Source organism: Dasypus novemcinctus, chromosome 28, assembly GCF_030445035.2.
Source record: "Dasypus novemcinctus isolate mDasNov1 chromosome 28, mDasNov1.1.hap2, whole genome shotgun sequence".
NCBI lineage: Eukaryota > Metazoa > Chordata > Mammalia > Cingulata > Dasypodidae > Dasypus > Dasypus novemcinctus.
Window position 1 is genome coordinate 36,089,600 of NC_080700.1, and position 16,685 is coordinate 36,106,284.

At 41.1% G+C, this 16,685-nt stretch overlaps 1 protein-coding gene across 1 annotated transcript in view; it reads left to right on the forward strand.

Annotated features, from left to right (window-relative positions):
* Window positions 1-7,932, forward strand: part of ARMT1 (acidic residue methyltransferase 1) — a 30,110-nt gene extending 22,178 nt beyond the window's left edge. The window contains exon 5 of the mRNA XM_004460381.5: window positions 6,179-7,932. Within this exon, the coding sequence (XP_004460438.2) occupies window positions 6,179-6,946 (768 nt within the window). The 3' untranslated portion in view covers window positions 6,947-7,932. The remainder of the gene's footprint in view (window positions 1-6,178) is intronic.
* Window positions 7,933-16,685: the final 8,753 nt, after the last annotated feature.

Genomic DNA, 16,685 nt, shown 5'->3' on the forward strand with positions numbered 1-16,685 from the left:
TTAAGCCACATCTGCTCCCTGACTTTTTTTTTTAGTTTTAGCCATTCTAGTTGGTGTGAAGTGGCTCTCACTGTGGTTTTTTTTTTTAAGGTTTATTTTATTTATTTCTCCTCTACCCCCCATTCCCCCGTTGTCTGCTCTCTGTGTCCATTCGCTGTGTATTCTTCTGTGTCTGCTTGTATTATCATTAGGCAGCTCCAGGAACCGATCCTGGGACCTTCCGGAGTGGGAGAGAGGTGATTACTCTCTTGTGCCACTGCATCTCCCTGACCTGCTGTGTCTTCTTATTTTCTCTCCTCTGTGATTTTGTTGCGTCATCTTGCTGTGCCAGCTCTCCACGTCAGCCAGCACTGCTGCGCGGGGTGGCTTTCCCATGCAGGGCTTCATTCCCGTGCAGGGCAGCACTCCTGCACAGGGCCAGCACTCCGTGTGGGCCAGCTCGCCCTCACCAGGAGGCCCCGGGCATCAAACCCTGGACCTCCTATATGGTAGATGGGAGCCCAGTTGGTTGAGCCACATCTGTTCCTCACTGTGTCGTTTTTTTTTTTAAGATTTATTTTATTTATTTCTCTCCCCTTCCCTGCCCACCCCCCTCCTGTTGTCTGCTTTCTGTGTCCACTTGAATTCTCTGTGGCACCAGGAATCTGTGTCTCTTTTTGTTGCGTCATCTTGGTGTGTCCTCTCTCCATGTGTGTGGTGCCACTCCTGGGCAGGCTGCACTTTTTTTTTTTTTTGCATGGGGCAGCTCAATGAGGAGCGCTCTCCTTGCACGTGGGGCTTCCCTACATGGGGGACACCCCTGCATGGCATGGCACTCCTTGCATGCGGCAGCACTGTATGGGGACCAGCTCGCCACATGGGCCAGGATGCCCTGGGTTTGAACCCTGCACCTTCCGTATGGTAGGCGGACACTCTATCAGTTGAGCCATGTCCACTTCCCCCTCACTGTGGTTTCGATTTGCATTTCCCGGATGAGCAAAGATGTCGAGCATTTTTTCACGTGCTTATCGGCCATTTATATGTCTTCTTTGGAGAAATGTCTATTCAGATATTTTGCCTTTGCCCATTTTTAAAAATTATTATTTTTTTGTCTTTCTTTGTTAAATTATGTATTAGTCGGCCAAAGGGGTGCTGATGCAAAATACCAGAAATTGGTTGGTTTTTATAAAGGGTGTTTACAGATACCAGGCCATAAAGCATAAGTTACTTCCCTCACCAAAGTCTATTTCCACATGTTGGAGCAAGATGGCTGCTGACGTCTGTGAGGGTCAGGCTTCCTGGGCTCCTCTCTTCCCGGGGCACCAGCTTAAGGCTTCAGCATCAAACTCTAACATCAAAATCCTTAACTCTGTCCTTTGCCACTAAAGGGTGGGGACTCAACACCCTGCTGGCGCAAGAGTTTTACGTAATCAATTAAATCTATGAATCCAATATAATCTAATATGCACAGAGGGAAAGATCAGTTTACAAACAAATCCTTGTGCATGGGGCTCCCCTATGCAGGAAACACCCCTGTATGGCATGGCACGGCACGGCTCGGCACGGCACTCCTGCACACATCAGCACTGCGCATGGGCCAGCTCCACACGGTCAAGGAGGCTCTGGGTTTGAACCATGGACCTCCCCTGTGGTAGGTGGACACCCTATCCATTGGGCCAAGTCTGCTTCCCTCTTTTTTTTTTTTGAAGATTTATTTTTCATTTATTTCTCTCCCCTTTCCCGCCCTACCCACCCCCCCAATTGTCTGCTCTCTATGTCCATGTGCTGTGTATTCTTCTGTGTCCGCTTTTATCTTGTCAGCAGCACTGGGAATCTCTGTCTCTTTTTGTTGCGTCATCTTATTGTGTCAGCTCTCTGTGTGTGCAGTGCCACTCCTGGGCAGGCTGCACTTTTCTCACGCTGGGCAGCTCTCCTTATGGGATGCACTCCTTGCACGTGAGGCTTCCCTATGTGGGGGACACCCCTACGTGGCACAGCATTCCTTGTGTGTATCAGCACTGCACGTGGGCCAGCTCACCACATGGGTCAGGAGACCCTGGGTTTGAACCCTGGACCTTCTATGTGGTAGGCGGATGCTCTATCTGTTGAGCCAAATCCACTTCCCAACACTCACTCAATTACCATTGCTTTGTAGTAAGTTTTGAAATTGGTAAATGTGAGTCATCCTACTTCCTTCTTCTTTTTCCATATTGTTTCTGCTTTTCTGCGGTCCCTAGAAATTCTCTATGAATTTTAGAATTAGCTTCTCAATTTGTACAAAGAAGTCAGCTGGGATTCTGATTAATCTCCATTAAATGAGTTAATCTCTTTGAGGAATATTGCGATCTTAACAATGTTAAGTTTTCTACTCTATGAACATGGTGTGTTTTTTCCATTTGTTTAGCTATTTTTAAAATTTCTTTTCTTTTTTTTTAAAGATTTATTTTATTTAATCCCCCCCCCCCCCCCCCCCCCCCGTTGTCTGTTCTCTGTGTCTGTTTGCTGCATCTTGTTTCTTTGTCCGCTTCTGTTGTCGTCAGCGGCACAGAAGTGTGGGCGGCGCCGTTCCTGGGCAGGCTGCACTTTCTTTCGCGCTGGGCGGCTCTCCTTACAGGGCGCACTCCTTGCGCGTGGGGCTCCCCTACGCGGGGGACACACCCCTGCATGGCAGGGCACTCCTTGCGCGCATCAGCACTGCGCATGGGCCAGCTCCACACGGGTCAAGGAGGCCCGGGGTTTGAACCGCGGACCTCCCATGTGGTAGACGGACGCCCTAACCACTGGGCCAAGTCCGTTTCCCATAAATTTCAACAATGTTTTTAGTTTTCAGGGAATTAATTTTGTGCTTCTTTCCAAAAATTTCTTCCAAAATACTTTATTTTTTTATGGTGTTGTGAATGGAGTTGTTTTCTTAATTTCATTTTCAGATTTGTCATTGCAAGTGTATAGAAATACTTTTGATTTTTATATGTTGATCTTGGATGCTCCAACCTTGCTGAACTTATTTAATAGTTCTAATAGTTTTTTAGGATTTTCTATGTATAAGATCATGTCATCTCTGAATAGAGATTGCTTTATTTCTTCCTTTCTAATCTGGGTGCCTTTTATTTATTTATTTTTCTAGCCTAATTGCCTTGACTAGAACCTCCAGTATGATGATGAATGGCAGTGATAAGGGTGGATATCCTTGTCTTGTTCTTCTTCTTAGGTGGAAAGCATCCCATCTTTCTCCGTTAAGTATGATGTTAGGTGTGCATTTTTCATAGATGCCCTTGATCAGATTGAGGAACTTCCCTTCTATTATTTCTAATTTGTTGAGTATTTTTATCATGAACAGATGTTGGATTTTGTGAAATTCTTTTTCTGTGTCTATGGAGATGATCATATGATTTTTGTTTTTGTTCAATTTTTTATTAATTGATTTTTTTGATATTAAACCAACCTTTTATCCCTGTGATAAGTTGCATTTGGTGATGACGTGTAATCGTTTTTATATGGTGTTAGATTCAGTTTGCATGTATTTTTTTTCATCAAGGATTTTTGTGTCCATATTTATTAAAGATACTGGTCTGTAGTTTTCTTGTAATGTCTTTGCTTTTGGTATCAAGATAATACTGTCCTCATAGAATGAGTTGGTAAGCGTTCCTTTCTCTTCTATTTTTAGGAAGATTTTATGAAGAATTAGTGTTAATTCTTTGAACTGTAGAATTCAATGGTGAATGCAGTTGGGCCTGGACTTGCTTTGTGGGTAATTTTTTGGTTACTGATTCAATCTCTTTAACTTGTTCTAATTCTATTCGTATTTTCTACTCCTTGAGTCAGTTTCAGTAGTGTGTGTGCTTCTAGGAATTTTTTTTCTTTGTCATTCTAGCTAGGGTTTGTCAATTTTGTTGATCTTTTCCAAGGATCGGCTTTTGGTTTCATTGCTTTTTTTCCCCTGGTGTTTTTCCATCTATATTTCATTAATTTCTACTCTAGCCTTTACTGTTTCCTTCATTCTACTTGCTTTAGGTTTAGTTTGCCCTTCTTTTTCCAGTGTGGTTAAGTTATTGATTTGAGATCTTCCTTTTTTCTTAATGTAGGCATTTACAACTATAAATTTCCCTCCAATCACCGCTTTAGCTGCATCCTATACATTTTGAGATGTTGTGTCTTGATCATTATTCTTCTCAAATTGGTTTTGATTTTCCTTTTGATTTCTTCTTTAACTGTTAGTTATTTAGGAGTGTGTTGTTAAATTTTCACATATTTGCAAGTTTCCCAAATTTTTCCCTGTTACTGATTTCTTTTTTTTTTTTTAAGATTTATTTTTTATTTATTTATCTCCCCTTCCCTGCCCGCCCCCCACTTGCCTGCTCTCCGTATCCATTCGCTATGTGTTCTTCTGTGACTGCTTCTGTCCTTATCAGCGGCACTGGCAATCTGTGTTTCTTTTTGTTGTGTCATCTTGTTGTGTCAGCTCTCTGTGTGTGCGGCACCATTCCTGGGCAGGCTGCACTTTCTTCATGCTGGGCGGCTCTCCTTATGGGGCGCACTCCTTGCATGTGGGGTTACCCTACGCAGTGGACACCCCTGCATGGCAGGGCACTCCTTGCGCGCATCAGCACCGCACGTGGGCCAGCTCCACACAGGTCAAGGAGGCCCGGGGTTTGAACCTTGGACCTCCCATGTGATAGACGGACGCCTTAACCACTAGGCCAAGTCCGCTTCCCCGTTTCTGATTTCTGATTCCATTCCATTTTGGTCAGAAGAGCATGCTCTGTATTTGGGAAGCTCTTAGGAACCGTCTGTTTTATCACCTGCTTTTCCACCCCAGGTAAAATCTCTGAACCAGGGCTCTGGAGCGGAAGGTAGGGACGCTCTCCCCGAGTGACCCTCCAGCTTTAGCACTGAGCGCTCGGTGGGATGGGAGGTGCACCATCTCCAAGTTCACCATGTGCGGTTCGTGCCAAGCCGCAGGTGCTCTCAGCTCAGCTCTCCTGGCACGGAACCACCCCTCACGGGCCAGGGGAAGGGCGCTTGGGGTCCCAGTAATCTCAGTGTGCCATGCGCAGGTTAGAGCCTCTGTTTCCACAGTGGGGGTGGGTGGAAGAAGGAGCCCCCCTCTACTTGGCCTCAGCCATGGGCAGCCGGGGGCAGATGGGGAGCACTGACCGGCTCCTCCTGGCAGGAAGGCCCTTTGATTGGGAGGGAGCCCTGTGCTCTTGGCTGTGGCAGTACTTTACTTATTATTTAACACTTAAAAAACTCATTCATTTCTCTTTCTTATAAAAATAATACTCTTTGTTTGAACATGCATTTTCCTCTTTAATCCAAACATGAAAGTAGAATCTAATTTGGCTAACATTTATTGAGCACATGCTATAATTGTGTAAGTAATTTACTTGCAGAATTTTAATTAATTATCACAATAGTGGTCCGAGGTAAATACTGTTATTACCCTCGTTTTTCAGTGGTGGAACCTGAGCCTGTAGAGACGGTACGTCATTTGCTATTGTCATTAACTGCATGTGCTGGTATTTGAACTCAGGTCTGTCTGACCCCAGAGCCTGGGTCCTAAACATGTAATTTAAGTTGTAGTTTATAAAATATAAGGTTTTTACTATAAATTAATATTAAGTATTATTTCATTTTAAAGCAAAACCCTATTATTAGGGTTTGAGGGTCTTTAGGCATCACCTTGTCCAGTTTCTTGTTTATACAAGGGAGACCCCTAAATCCCACATGGGTTGTCAAGTCCTAAAGATCCACAACTAGTAAAAGAAACTGGGGTATGGTGGAGAAATGCAGGAAAAGAGGAACTGCTTAGTTTCCTCTTGACTAAGTTATAAAGTAATCTTTGAAACCTTTCTTTCCACAGTGTCTGATGATGTTCATAGTTACTGCAGGATGCCAAACCTGTCATTCTGATTAAACAGTAGGAGTACTAAAATCACCCCAACCGTTTTTTAAAAGTCTACTGCAAACTGAGCAATTAAAAGTGTTTTTTTTCTTTTTTTACTTTGTTATCATGTAAACATGGTCTTTGCATTTTCAGAGAGATTATAGATTCATGGGGTACTTTATACTAAGTGCTTTGTAGAAACACATTTTATGGCTATTTTTAGCAACCATTTCCCTCAGTCTCTCACCATACACAATAGAGTTTTTGTTGGTTATTCAAAATAAGGGCAAATGTTCTGTACTTTTTCTCTTTCAGGTTTCACTGTGGGGCAATAAATGTGATCTGTCTCTATCAGGCGGGGAAGCGAGTGCTCAGAAGAACAATATAATAAGTTCTTTGGAAGACCTAAAACCTTTCATTTTAGTGAATGACATGGAACGTCTTTGGTCATTACTTAGCAATTGCAAGAAAACAAGAGAGAAAGCATCTGTCGTTAGAGTGGACATTGTTCTGGATAATTCTGGGTTTGAACTGGTTACAGATTTAGTGCTAGCTGACTTCTTGTTGTCCTCTCAACTGGCCACTGAGGTCCATTTTTATGGAAAAACCATCCCCTGGTTCGTTTCTGATACAACTATCCATGATTTTGAGTGGCTAATTGGAGAGATGAAAGGCTCTAGCCATAAGTGGGTGTCCAAGTGTGGGGCTGCCTGGGAAAACTATGTCCGGACGGGTAGGTGGGTGTACCAGGACCATATCTTTTGGACTCTTCCTCACGAATACACTGCGATGGCGCAGGTGGCCCCTGACTTATATGCTGAACTGCAAAAAGCCAATTTAATTTTATTCAAGGGTGATTTGAATTATAGGAAGTTGACAGGCGACCGGAAATGGGAGTTTACCACCCCGTTTCCTCAGGCTCTGCGGGACTTCCACCCAGCCCCTCTCTGCAGCGTGAGAACGTTGAAGGCTGAGGTCCAGGTGGGCCTGCGGCACGGCCAGGGCGAGCAGCTCGCGGCCTCCCAGCCCGGCTGGCTGACCAGCGGGCAGTATGGCGTCTTTCAGTTTGATGGTCCCCTCTGACTCGGTTTAGGAACTCTTCTCCACTTGGAGAACGATCTGATAGTCACTTTCCTTCCCTAATCAAGCAGGGGGGATTCCATCACTTGGCCACTCTGTGTTAGCTCGGAGAAACTTAGCTCTTCAGGGCCACAAATGCTCTGGGTGATTCCTTTACTTGAACATTTTGCCAAAACGTTGTTTGGAGATGGATGGCTTTAGGTACAGATATTTACGTTTATATTAGAGTTTTAGTAATTTATTTTAAAATGAATGCATCATTTCAGGTGATTTTAGTGGACTTATTTTTAATTGGGTAGAAAGCAAAATATAAGTGAGTTATGCTTTTAGACTAGTTAACTCTTATTTCTTTCCTTAAGGCTATACTGCATGCTACTTACTATTCTAGGAAGCATGGAGTTTTATTTAACTTGATTTCGGACTCCTGAAATAAGGGTTCCATGAAAATATACATTTTAACATCTTTGGAAAAAGAGACATTTCTTACAACGGTGATGTTTACTCTTGAAAGTAAAATTTACCTCATGAGTTAATTCTAACTTTTGTTCTTGAATTCTATCTCATTTCAAATTATAGATTGTTTTGTTTGCATGCATTTGTATTTTGATTAGCCTGTAGATGGATGGTAGGAAACACAAAATGAAAAGAATAAAATGAATAATATTTGGAAAAATGTAATATTTTTACATTCTAGTTATAATACCTTTAATCAACTGAAATATATTATTTTACCACAGAAGTGTTTTCAAAGAAATGGGTTTTTAGTTGGACTGCAGTTTTTAAAAATGCTTTAGATAGAAAGGATCCTTGTGCAATGAATTTGGAATACTACCAAGTTATTTCTTTTTTTATATTCTTAAATATTTGGTGGTGATCACCACAGATATTAAATACTGTCAATTTCAGGTCAGATTCTTTCAAGCTGAAATTGGAAATAAGCCTGGAAATGTTTTCTTGCATTAGAATAATAAAATGAATTGTACTGAAAATCTTGTTGGTTTTATTTTTCAGTGGGGGAAAGTCAAGAATGGATTAAAAACGAAGTTTATATAATATGCAAACTCATATCGTATATTATAGATGTTGCCAAAAGCAGTTCTTTTCTTTTTTTTAATTTAAAATTTTTATTTTGAAATATTTTCAAACTTACAGTAGAGTCACAAAAATAATACAAACCCCATAAAGAATTTAAAAACCTTAAATCAGTAACAGTGCAAGTATTAAATCGTATCACAATCAATATAAAGAAATAGTTTGTCTTGGCAAAGTCCTGTCTGCTATAGACCTCTGAAACTTAAAAAACAATTTTTCTGTTTCTAATACACAAATGTACAGACAAAGGATAATCATTTTCTTAACAATAAGGAGAAATTGGAAGGGAAACATGAGTCACCGGTCCTCTACATTTCAGTAAACCTGAAGGGCATCTCCATTGGGTTTCAGTCTGAGAGTCATTCCTAAGAGGATGGTTTCTTCTCCTTGGTGCCTTATGGGAACCCACCCTTCCCACAGGCTTGCCCAGTGGCCATTTTCTTGGGTCCACCCTCATCAAGCATCTGGGTGTCGACTAAGCTCCAGACCTTACCTTCCAAGAGCGTTGGGGTGATTGCCACACCTTATCCAATCTTTGGGTTAGAGTCTTAACCACCCTAGTTACAGTGACGTGAAAAAAACATTTCCCCTAACCTTTTCAACCCACTCAGGGCAATGAGTTGGCCACCTGCCTTCCCTAATCCGTGGGGGCCAGGTCCACCCCTCTCAGACCTGTGGGGTGCTGACCTTAACCGCCATAATCCTTGGGGAATGTGCTCCACTCTTTCTGTACCCTGGGGTACATGGTGTGAGTTAGGGGTCTACCTTCATTCTTTTGCACATGAGCATCCAGTTTTCCCAGCAGCACTTTTTTCTTTTAGCTATTTATTTATTTTTGTTTTTTTCAAAGAACACCTGTATATCCTTTATTCAAATTCACCAATTGTTAACATTTTACCCCATTTCCTTTTTTTTTTTTGTACCACATGGGTAATAGTTTTACTCTGTAGTTCACACTCTCCCCTGGTACGTTCAGTGGGTTATGGCAGGATATATAATGGCCAGCATCTGACCCTGCAATATCATTTAGGGCAACTCCAAGTCCCCAAAAATGCCCCCATATCACACCTCTTCTTCTCACTAGGGAGTGGGAAGTTGCCCTCAGCAACTACTGTGGTCACTTTGTCCCCATCAATGATACAATTTCTTCTATTAGTAGTCACAAAAGTTTTATAGTAGAATATCAGTAAGTCCACTCTAATCCATATTTTATTCCTCCATTCTGTGGGCCATGGGATAGTGATGTCTACTCCACCTCTATTTTGAGGGGGAGCTTAGATCCCACATGGTTGATGGGTGCAATTCTCCTGCTTGCAGTTGTAGGCACTCTCAGTTTCCTGGTATGGTGATGGGCCATCTTCACCTCCCTGTTAGCTGACCTGCATAAGTCCAATGAATCAGAGAGTAGGAGCTGCAACTCTGCTGAGGCCCAGGGCCCAGCTGGCACATGGCCAGTCCAGGGATTCAAGTCTCCTGAGTATGCACCAACCCCAGCGCCAACCACAGGTTCAGTAAAAGTGACAGAAGAGGCATGTGTAGAAAGGTCACATCTGAGTGCAACTCCATCACACTCGGACACAAGTTCCAAAGTAGGACCCACTAACATGGTACTGAGCTCCAGAGCGATCTGCTATGACAATATCCCCGTGGGACTCCGTAGCCTTCAGGAGAACCGGTACCTGGGGTTGTATCCACTTTGGCTGTTTCTGGGGTCCTCCTGAGGAGTGGGTAAGTGTAACACCTCTGATGACCTCCTGACTCTTTTTTGAAGACTCTTTTTGAAGAGACTATATTTTCCCAATTCTGTGAACCTGGTACCCTTGTCAAAAATCAGTTGGCCATAACTTTGAGGGTTATTTCTGAGCTCTCAGTTCAATCCCATTGATCTATATGTCTGTCCTTGGGCCAGGACCATGCTGTTTTGATTAGTGTGGTTTTAATAAACTTTAAGATCAGGAAGTGTGAGTCCTCCAACTTCGTTATTTTTCAAGATGATTTTGGCTAATTGGGGCCCCTTACTCTTCGATATAACTTTGATGATGGACTTTTCCATTTCTGAAAATAAGCCTGATGGAATTTTGATTTGGGACTGTGTTGAACTGGAAAATATTTTGGGTTCACTAGACATCTTAACAATATTTAGTCTTCCAATCCATGAATATGAGATGTCCTTCCATTTATTTAAGTCTTCTTTGGTTTCTTTCAGCAATGTTTTGATGTTTTCTGGGTATAAGCCTTTTATATCTTTGGTTAGGTTTATTTCAGATATTTGATTCTTTAGGTTGCTGTTTTAAGTTGAATTTTCTTCTTCTTGATTTCTTCTTCAGATTGTTCATTACTTGTGTATAGAAACACTGCTATTTTTAGGTGTTTATCTAGTACTTTTCCACTTTGCTGAATTCATTTGTTAATTCTAGCTGCTTTCCTGTGGACTTTACAGGATTTTCTGTATATAGTATTTTATCAAAGGCAAATAGGGAAGTTTTACTTCTTCCTTTCCAATTTGGATGCCTTTTATTTCTTTCTCTTGCCTAATTTCTCTGGCTAGAACTTCCCGTATAATGCTGAATAACAGTGGTGGCCGTGGGCATCCTCGCCTTGCTCCTGATCCTGGAGGAAAAGCTTTCAGTCTCTCACCATTAAGTAGGACATTAGCTGTGGGTTTTCGTATATGCCCTTTATTGTGTTGAAGTAGTTTTTTTTCTATTACTAGTTTTCTAAGTGTTTTTATCAAGAAGGGGAGCTGGATTTTGTCAAAGCTGTTCTCTGCATCAATTGAGAAGATCGTGTGTGTTTTTTCCCTTTGTTCTGTTAACATGGTGTATTGCCCTAATTGATTTTCTTATGTTGAACCCCTGCATGTCTGGGATAAATTCTTCTTGATTATGGTATATAATTCTTTTAAGGTGCCATTTGCTAGTATTTTGTTCTAGGTTTTTGCAGCAATGTTCATAAGAGATATCTCTTCTCTTGTAATAGCTTTGTCTGGCTTTGCTATGAGGGTGATGTTGGAGAATGAGTTATGGAGTGTTCCCTCCTCCTCAATTTTTTTTAAGGGTTTGAGCAAGATTACTGCTAGTTTTCTTGGAATGTTTGATAGAATTCCCCTGTGAAGCCATCTGGCCCTGGCCTTTTCTTTTTGATAATTGATTAAGCCTCTTTACTAGTTGTTGATTTGTTGAGATCTTTTTATCTCTTCTTGAGTCAGTGAAGATAATTTCTGTGTTTCTAGGATTTTGTCCATTTCATCTGGGTTATCTAATTTATTGCTGTACAGTTTTTCTACTGTCTTCATTGTCCTTTTTATTTCTGTGGGTTTGGTAATAATGTCCTCTTTTCATTTCTGATTTTAGTTGTGTCTTCTCTCTTTTTTTTGTCAGTCTAGCTAAAGGTGTTAATTTTGTTGATCTATCTTTTTCAAGAAGCAACTTTTGGTTTTGTTGATTCTCTCTATTTTTTTTGTATTCTCTATTTCATTTAACTTTGCTCTACTTTGTTATCTCCTTCTGCTTGTGTTGGGTTTATTTGCTTTTCCTTTTTCTAGATCCTCCATTTGTGAGGTTAGACCTCTGATATGAAATCATTCTTCTTTTGACATGTAAGCCTGTAATCATTTAGAGTTATAAATTTCCCTCTCAGCACTGCCTTTGCTGCATCCCATAGGTATTGATTGGCATGTTGTGTTTTGTTTTTTTTTTGAGTTACCAGGGACTGGGGATTGAACCTGGGACCTCATATGTGAGAAACAGGCACACAACCACTGTAGCAGTTTGATATGGTTCATGAATTCCAAAAATAGATATTGGATTATGTTTGTAAATTGGTCTGGACCTGGGTGTGATTTAATTATGATTAGGGCTTTAATTGGGCCATGTCAGTAGGGCGTTGAATCCCCACTCCTTGGTGGGTGGGAGTCACAGATAAAAGACATGGCAAAGGACAGAGTTGGAGTTTTGATGTTGGAGTTTTTGATGCTAGAGTCTTGAGCTGGAGCCCTGGGAAGTAAGCACACAGAGGAACTTCGTTGTGAGGAAAGAGAAAAAGGCCCCAGGAGGAGAAACAAGCTGTTCATCTGGTAGTCTACAGCTGGCCTTGTGGAGAGAAGCAAGCCCTGGGAAGAGAGGAACCCAGGAAGTCTGAACCCTTGCAGACGTCGGCAGCCATCTTGCTCCAACATGTGGCAATAGACTTTGGTGAGGGAAGTAACTTATGCTTTATGGCCTGGTAACTGTAAGCTTCTATGCCAAATAAATACCCTTTATAAATGCCAACGATTTCTGGTATTTTGCATCAGCACCCCTTTGGGCTGACTGATACAACCGCTGAGTCACATCAGTTTCCCTAAGTTTTCTTTTTTTTTAAATTTGTTTTGCTTGTTTGTTTTTTGTTTTTTCAGGAGGCACTGGGAACCAAACTCGAGACCTCCTGTGTGGGAGGGGGGAGCTCAACTGTTTGAGCCACATCTGCTCCCAGTATGTTATGTTTTCATACTTATTCACTTGCAGGTATTTTCTAATTTCCTTTGTGGTATCTTTGACCCATTAGGTCATTAGGAGTATGTTGTTTAATTTTCCACATATATGTGAACTTACCATTTTCCCTTCTGTCATTCATTTCTAATTTCATTCCATTGTGGACAGAAGATATATCGTATGATTTCAATATTTTTGATTTATTGAGACTTGTTTTGTGACCTAACATATAATCTATCCTGGAGAGTGATCCATGCACACTAGAGAAAAATATATATTCTGTTGCTATTGGGTGAAGTGTTCAATATATGTCTTTTAGGTCTAGTTGGCTTATAGCTATCATTCAAGCCTTCCATGTCCTTATTGATCTTCTGTCTAGATGTTCTATCCATTAATGAAAGTGGTATATTAAAATCTCCTACTCTTAAGATAGAACTGTCTATTTCTCCCTTCAAATCTGTCAACATTGGCTTCATATGTTTTGAGACTCTTGTGTTAGGTACATATATATTTAAAATTGTTATGTGTTCTTGTTGAATTGACCTCTTTTTCAGTATATAATAACTTTTGTTGTCCCTTGTAACACTGTTTGATTTAAAGTCTATTTTATCTAATATAAATAGCTAACCCAGCTCTCTTTAGGTTTCTATTTGTATGGTATATAAATTTCCATCTTTTCACTTTATTTGATATATTTTTAAAGATTATTTAGTTATTTATTTCTCTCCTCTTCCCCCCCGCCCCCACTGTCTGCTCTCTGTGTCCATTCATGATGTGTTCTTCTGTGTCCACTTGCATTCTTGTCAGTGGCATGGGGAATCTGTGTCTCTTTTTGTTGCATCATCTTACTGCGTTAGCTCTCCATGTGTGCAGTGCCACTCCTGGGCAAGCTGTGCTTTCTTCATGTGGGGTGGCTCTCCTTACAGGGCACACTCCTTGTGTGCTGGGCTCCCCTATGCGGGGCACACCCCAGTGTGGCACGGCACTCCTTGTGTGCATCAACACTGTGCATGGGCCAGCTTACCACATGGGTCAAGAGGCCCTGGGTTTGAACCCTGGACCTCCCATGTGGTAGCCAGATGCTCTATCAGTTGAGCCAAATCCACTTCCCATCCACCTTTTCACTTTAAACCTGCTTATACCTTTGAATTTAAGCTGAGTTTCTTAGAAACAATATTTAATTGGGTTGTGCTTTTTTATCCTTTCTGCTAATTTCTGCATTTTGACTGGAGTTTAATCCATTTACACTTAAAGTAACTACTGATAATGCAGGACTTTCTTCTACCGTTTTACTATTTAGTCTTTGAAAGTTGTATACTTATTTTTGGCCCTCAATTTTTTGTTAATGGTTACTTTCACATTTGTTCTTTTTTATGAATTGTACCATATTGAGTCACTTCTCACTTTTTTCTTGATATATTTTTCATATATATATATATATATGTTTGTTTTTTTGTTTTTCGTATATATTTTTAAAGATTAATTTTATTTATTTACTCTCCCCACCCCCTCATTGTTCCTGCTCATTGTCTGCTTGTCTTCTCTAGGAGGAAGCAAACCCAGGACCTCCAATGTGGGAGGGAGAGAGACCCTCAATCACTTGAGCCACCTTCACTCCCTGCTTTGTTGTGTCTCTCATTGTGTCTCCTTTGTGTCTCCTTGTTGTGTCATCTTGTGTATCATCTTATTGCCTCAGCTCACTGTGCCAGCTTGCTTTCTTGCTCTTCTTCTCTAGGAGGCACTAGGAACCAAACCCAGGACCTTCTATGTGGTAGGCGGGTGCCCAAATGCTTGAGCCACATCTGCTTTCCAATTTTTCATATATTTTTTGATGTGGTTACCATAGGTTTAAAATTTGGTATCATAAATACATGACTCTTTTTTTTTTTTCATTTTTTATTGTCTTTTTAAAAAAAGATACATAGATCACACAAAATGTTACATTAAAAATATAAGAGTTTCCCACATACCCCACTCCCCACAACCCCACTCCTCCCACATTGACAGTTTCTTTCATTAGTGTAGCACATTAATTGCATTTGGTGAGTACATTTTGGAGCATTGCTCCACAGCATGGATTATAGTTTATGCTGTAGTTTATACTCTCTCCCGGTCCATTCAGTCGGTTATGGCAGGATATATAATGTCCTGCAGTATCATTGAGGACAACTCCAAGTCCTGAAAATGCCCCAATATCACACCTCTTTTCCCTCTCCCTGCCTTCAGCAACTCGTGTGGCCACTGTCTCAACATCAATGATACAATTTCTTCCATTGCTGGAATTGCAATAATTCTATAGTAGAATACCAGTAAGTCCACTTTAATCCATATTTTATTCCTCCATCCTGAGGACCCTGGGAAAGTGATGTCCACTCCACCTTTAAATTGAGAGGGGGCTTAGATCCCACATGGCTGACGGATAGAATTCTCCTGCTTGCAGCTGTAGCCTCTCTCAGTTCCCTGATGTGGTGGTTGACCATCCTCACTTCCCTGTTAGCTGACTTGGGTAAGTCCAATGAAACAGAGAATAGGAGCTGCAACTCTGCTGAGGCTCAGGACCCAGCTGGCACATGGACAGTCCAGTAATTCAAGTCTCCTGAGTATGCACCAACCCCAGCTCCAACCACAGGTTCAGTAAAAGTGACAGAAGAGGCATGCATAGAGAGGTCACATCTAAGTCTAACTCCATCACACTCAGGAGCACAAATTCCAAAGTTGGGCCCACTGGCAAGGAACTGAACTCCAGAGCCATCTGTCATGACCGTAGGACCTGGGTGTCTCTGTAGCCCTCAGGAGCACCAGTACCTGGGGTTGTAGCTACTTTGGCTGTCTCTGAGATCCTGCTAAGATGTGTGTAAGCGCAACCCTTCTGATGACCTCCTGGCTCATTTTGTGGTCTCTTAGCTATATAAACTCATTTGTCTTTACCATTTCCCCCTTTTATTCAAGGTCTTTTGCTAGTTGCATCACCAGCTGGTGCTTGTTAGTATAATCCCTTGGTACCAGGGAGGCTCATCCCTGGGAGTCATGTCCCATGCTGGGGGGAAGGTTATGCATTTACATGCTGAGTTTTGCTTAGAGAGTGGCCACATTTGAGCAATGTGGAGGCTCTCAGGAGGTAACTCTTAGGCACCCTGCAGCTCTATGCCTAGTTGAAATTTCAAGTGCACAGGCCCATAAGTATAGTCATCAGTATCAAGGACCCATCATTGGACCATCCTTCTTCACTGGTCTTTGCTCTTGTACTTGGGTGATTTTTGCTCTTCCATTGGGGAGTGTGACAGAGTTTCCTAGAATGGGAACTCAACACTCCCTCAGTTGTCATGTGAAACTCTACCCCCTATGTCAATATCCAATGAACATCTGAACATTTTTATTTACCCTATATGCATGCCCTGGAGAACTCCCTCCCACCTATGCATTCGCCATCAATGACACCCCATACCAGTGCTCCTCCCCTGCCATAGTTGAACTCTGTGATCCAAGACATCTTCAAAAATGAAGTCTAATATATTGCCAAATTCAATTAATAGGAAAATGAAATAGTAATGATAGGTTTAAAGATTAGAAATGGAATACATAATAATTTAGGAAAACTAAAATAAAGTAAAAAATAAATTGGGGTATTTAAAAAATGAAAAATATCATAAAAATTTTTTTTGATGTTTTGCCTTTCGTCATTGTAATACGGGTTGCCCTGTATGTACAGTGGTGAGGCAATCTCTTCCATTTCTTCCTCAGTGTCTACATCCTTTTTTAAATTTTTATTATGTCTTTAAAAAGGTTTTAGGTCACCATGAAGTTACGTATAGAATATAGGGAACTCTCAAATACCCAACATCAAACCCTTTCCCTCTTCCCCAGCAACGATCTTTTTACATGTGGACATTACATTTGTTGCAACTGATGTACAGATATATTTCCTATGATACCAACTTAACTTCAGTATCACACATATACACTGATCCTATACCTCTATGCCCCCCCACCTTTTTTGTTGTCCTTGTTACAAATTATATTTTTTTTTCTTCCAAAGGTAAAATTTATTTTTTAATTCAGTTTTATTGAGATATATTAACATACCATACAATGTATCCCCAAAATTATATTTTGGACATTGTTTGTCCAAATCCGTAGATTTATCATTACTTTTATGCATTTGCATTGTAGAACCTATA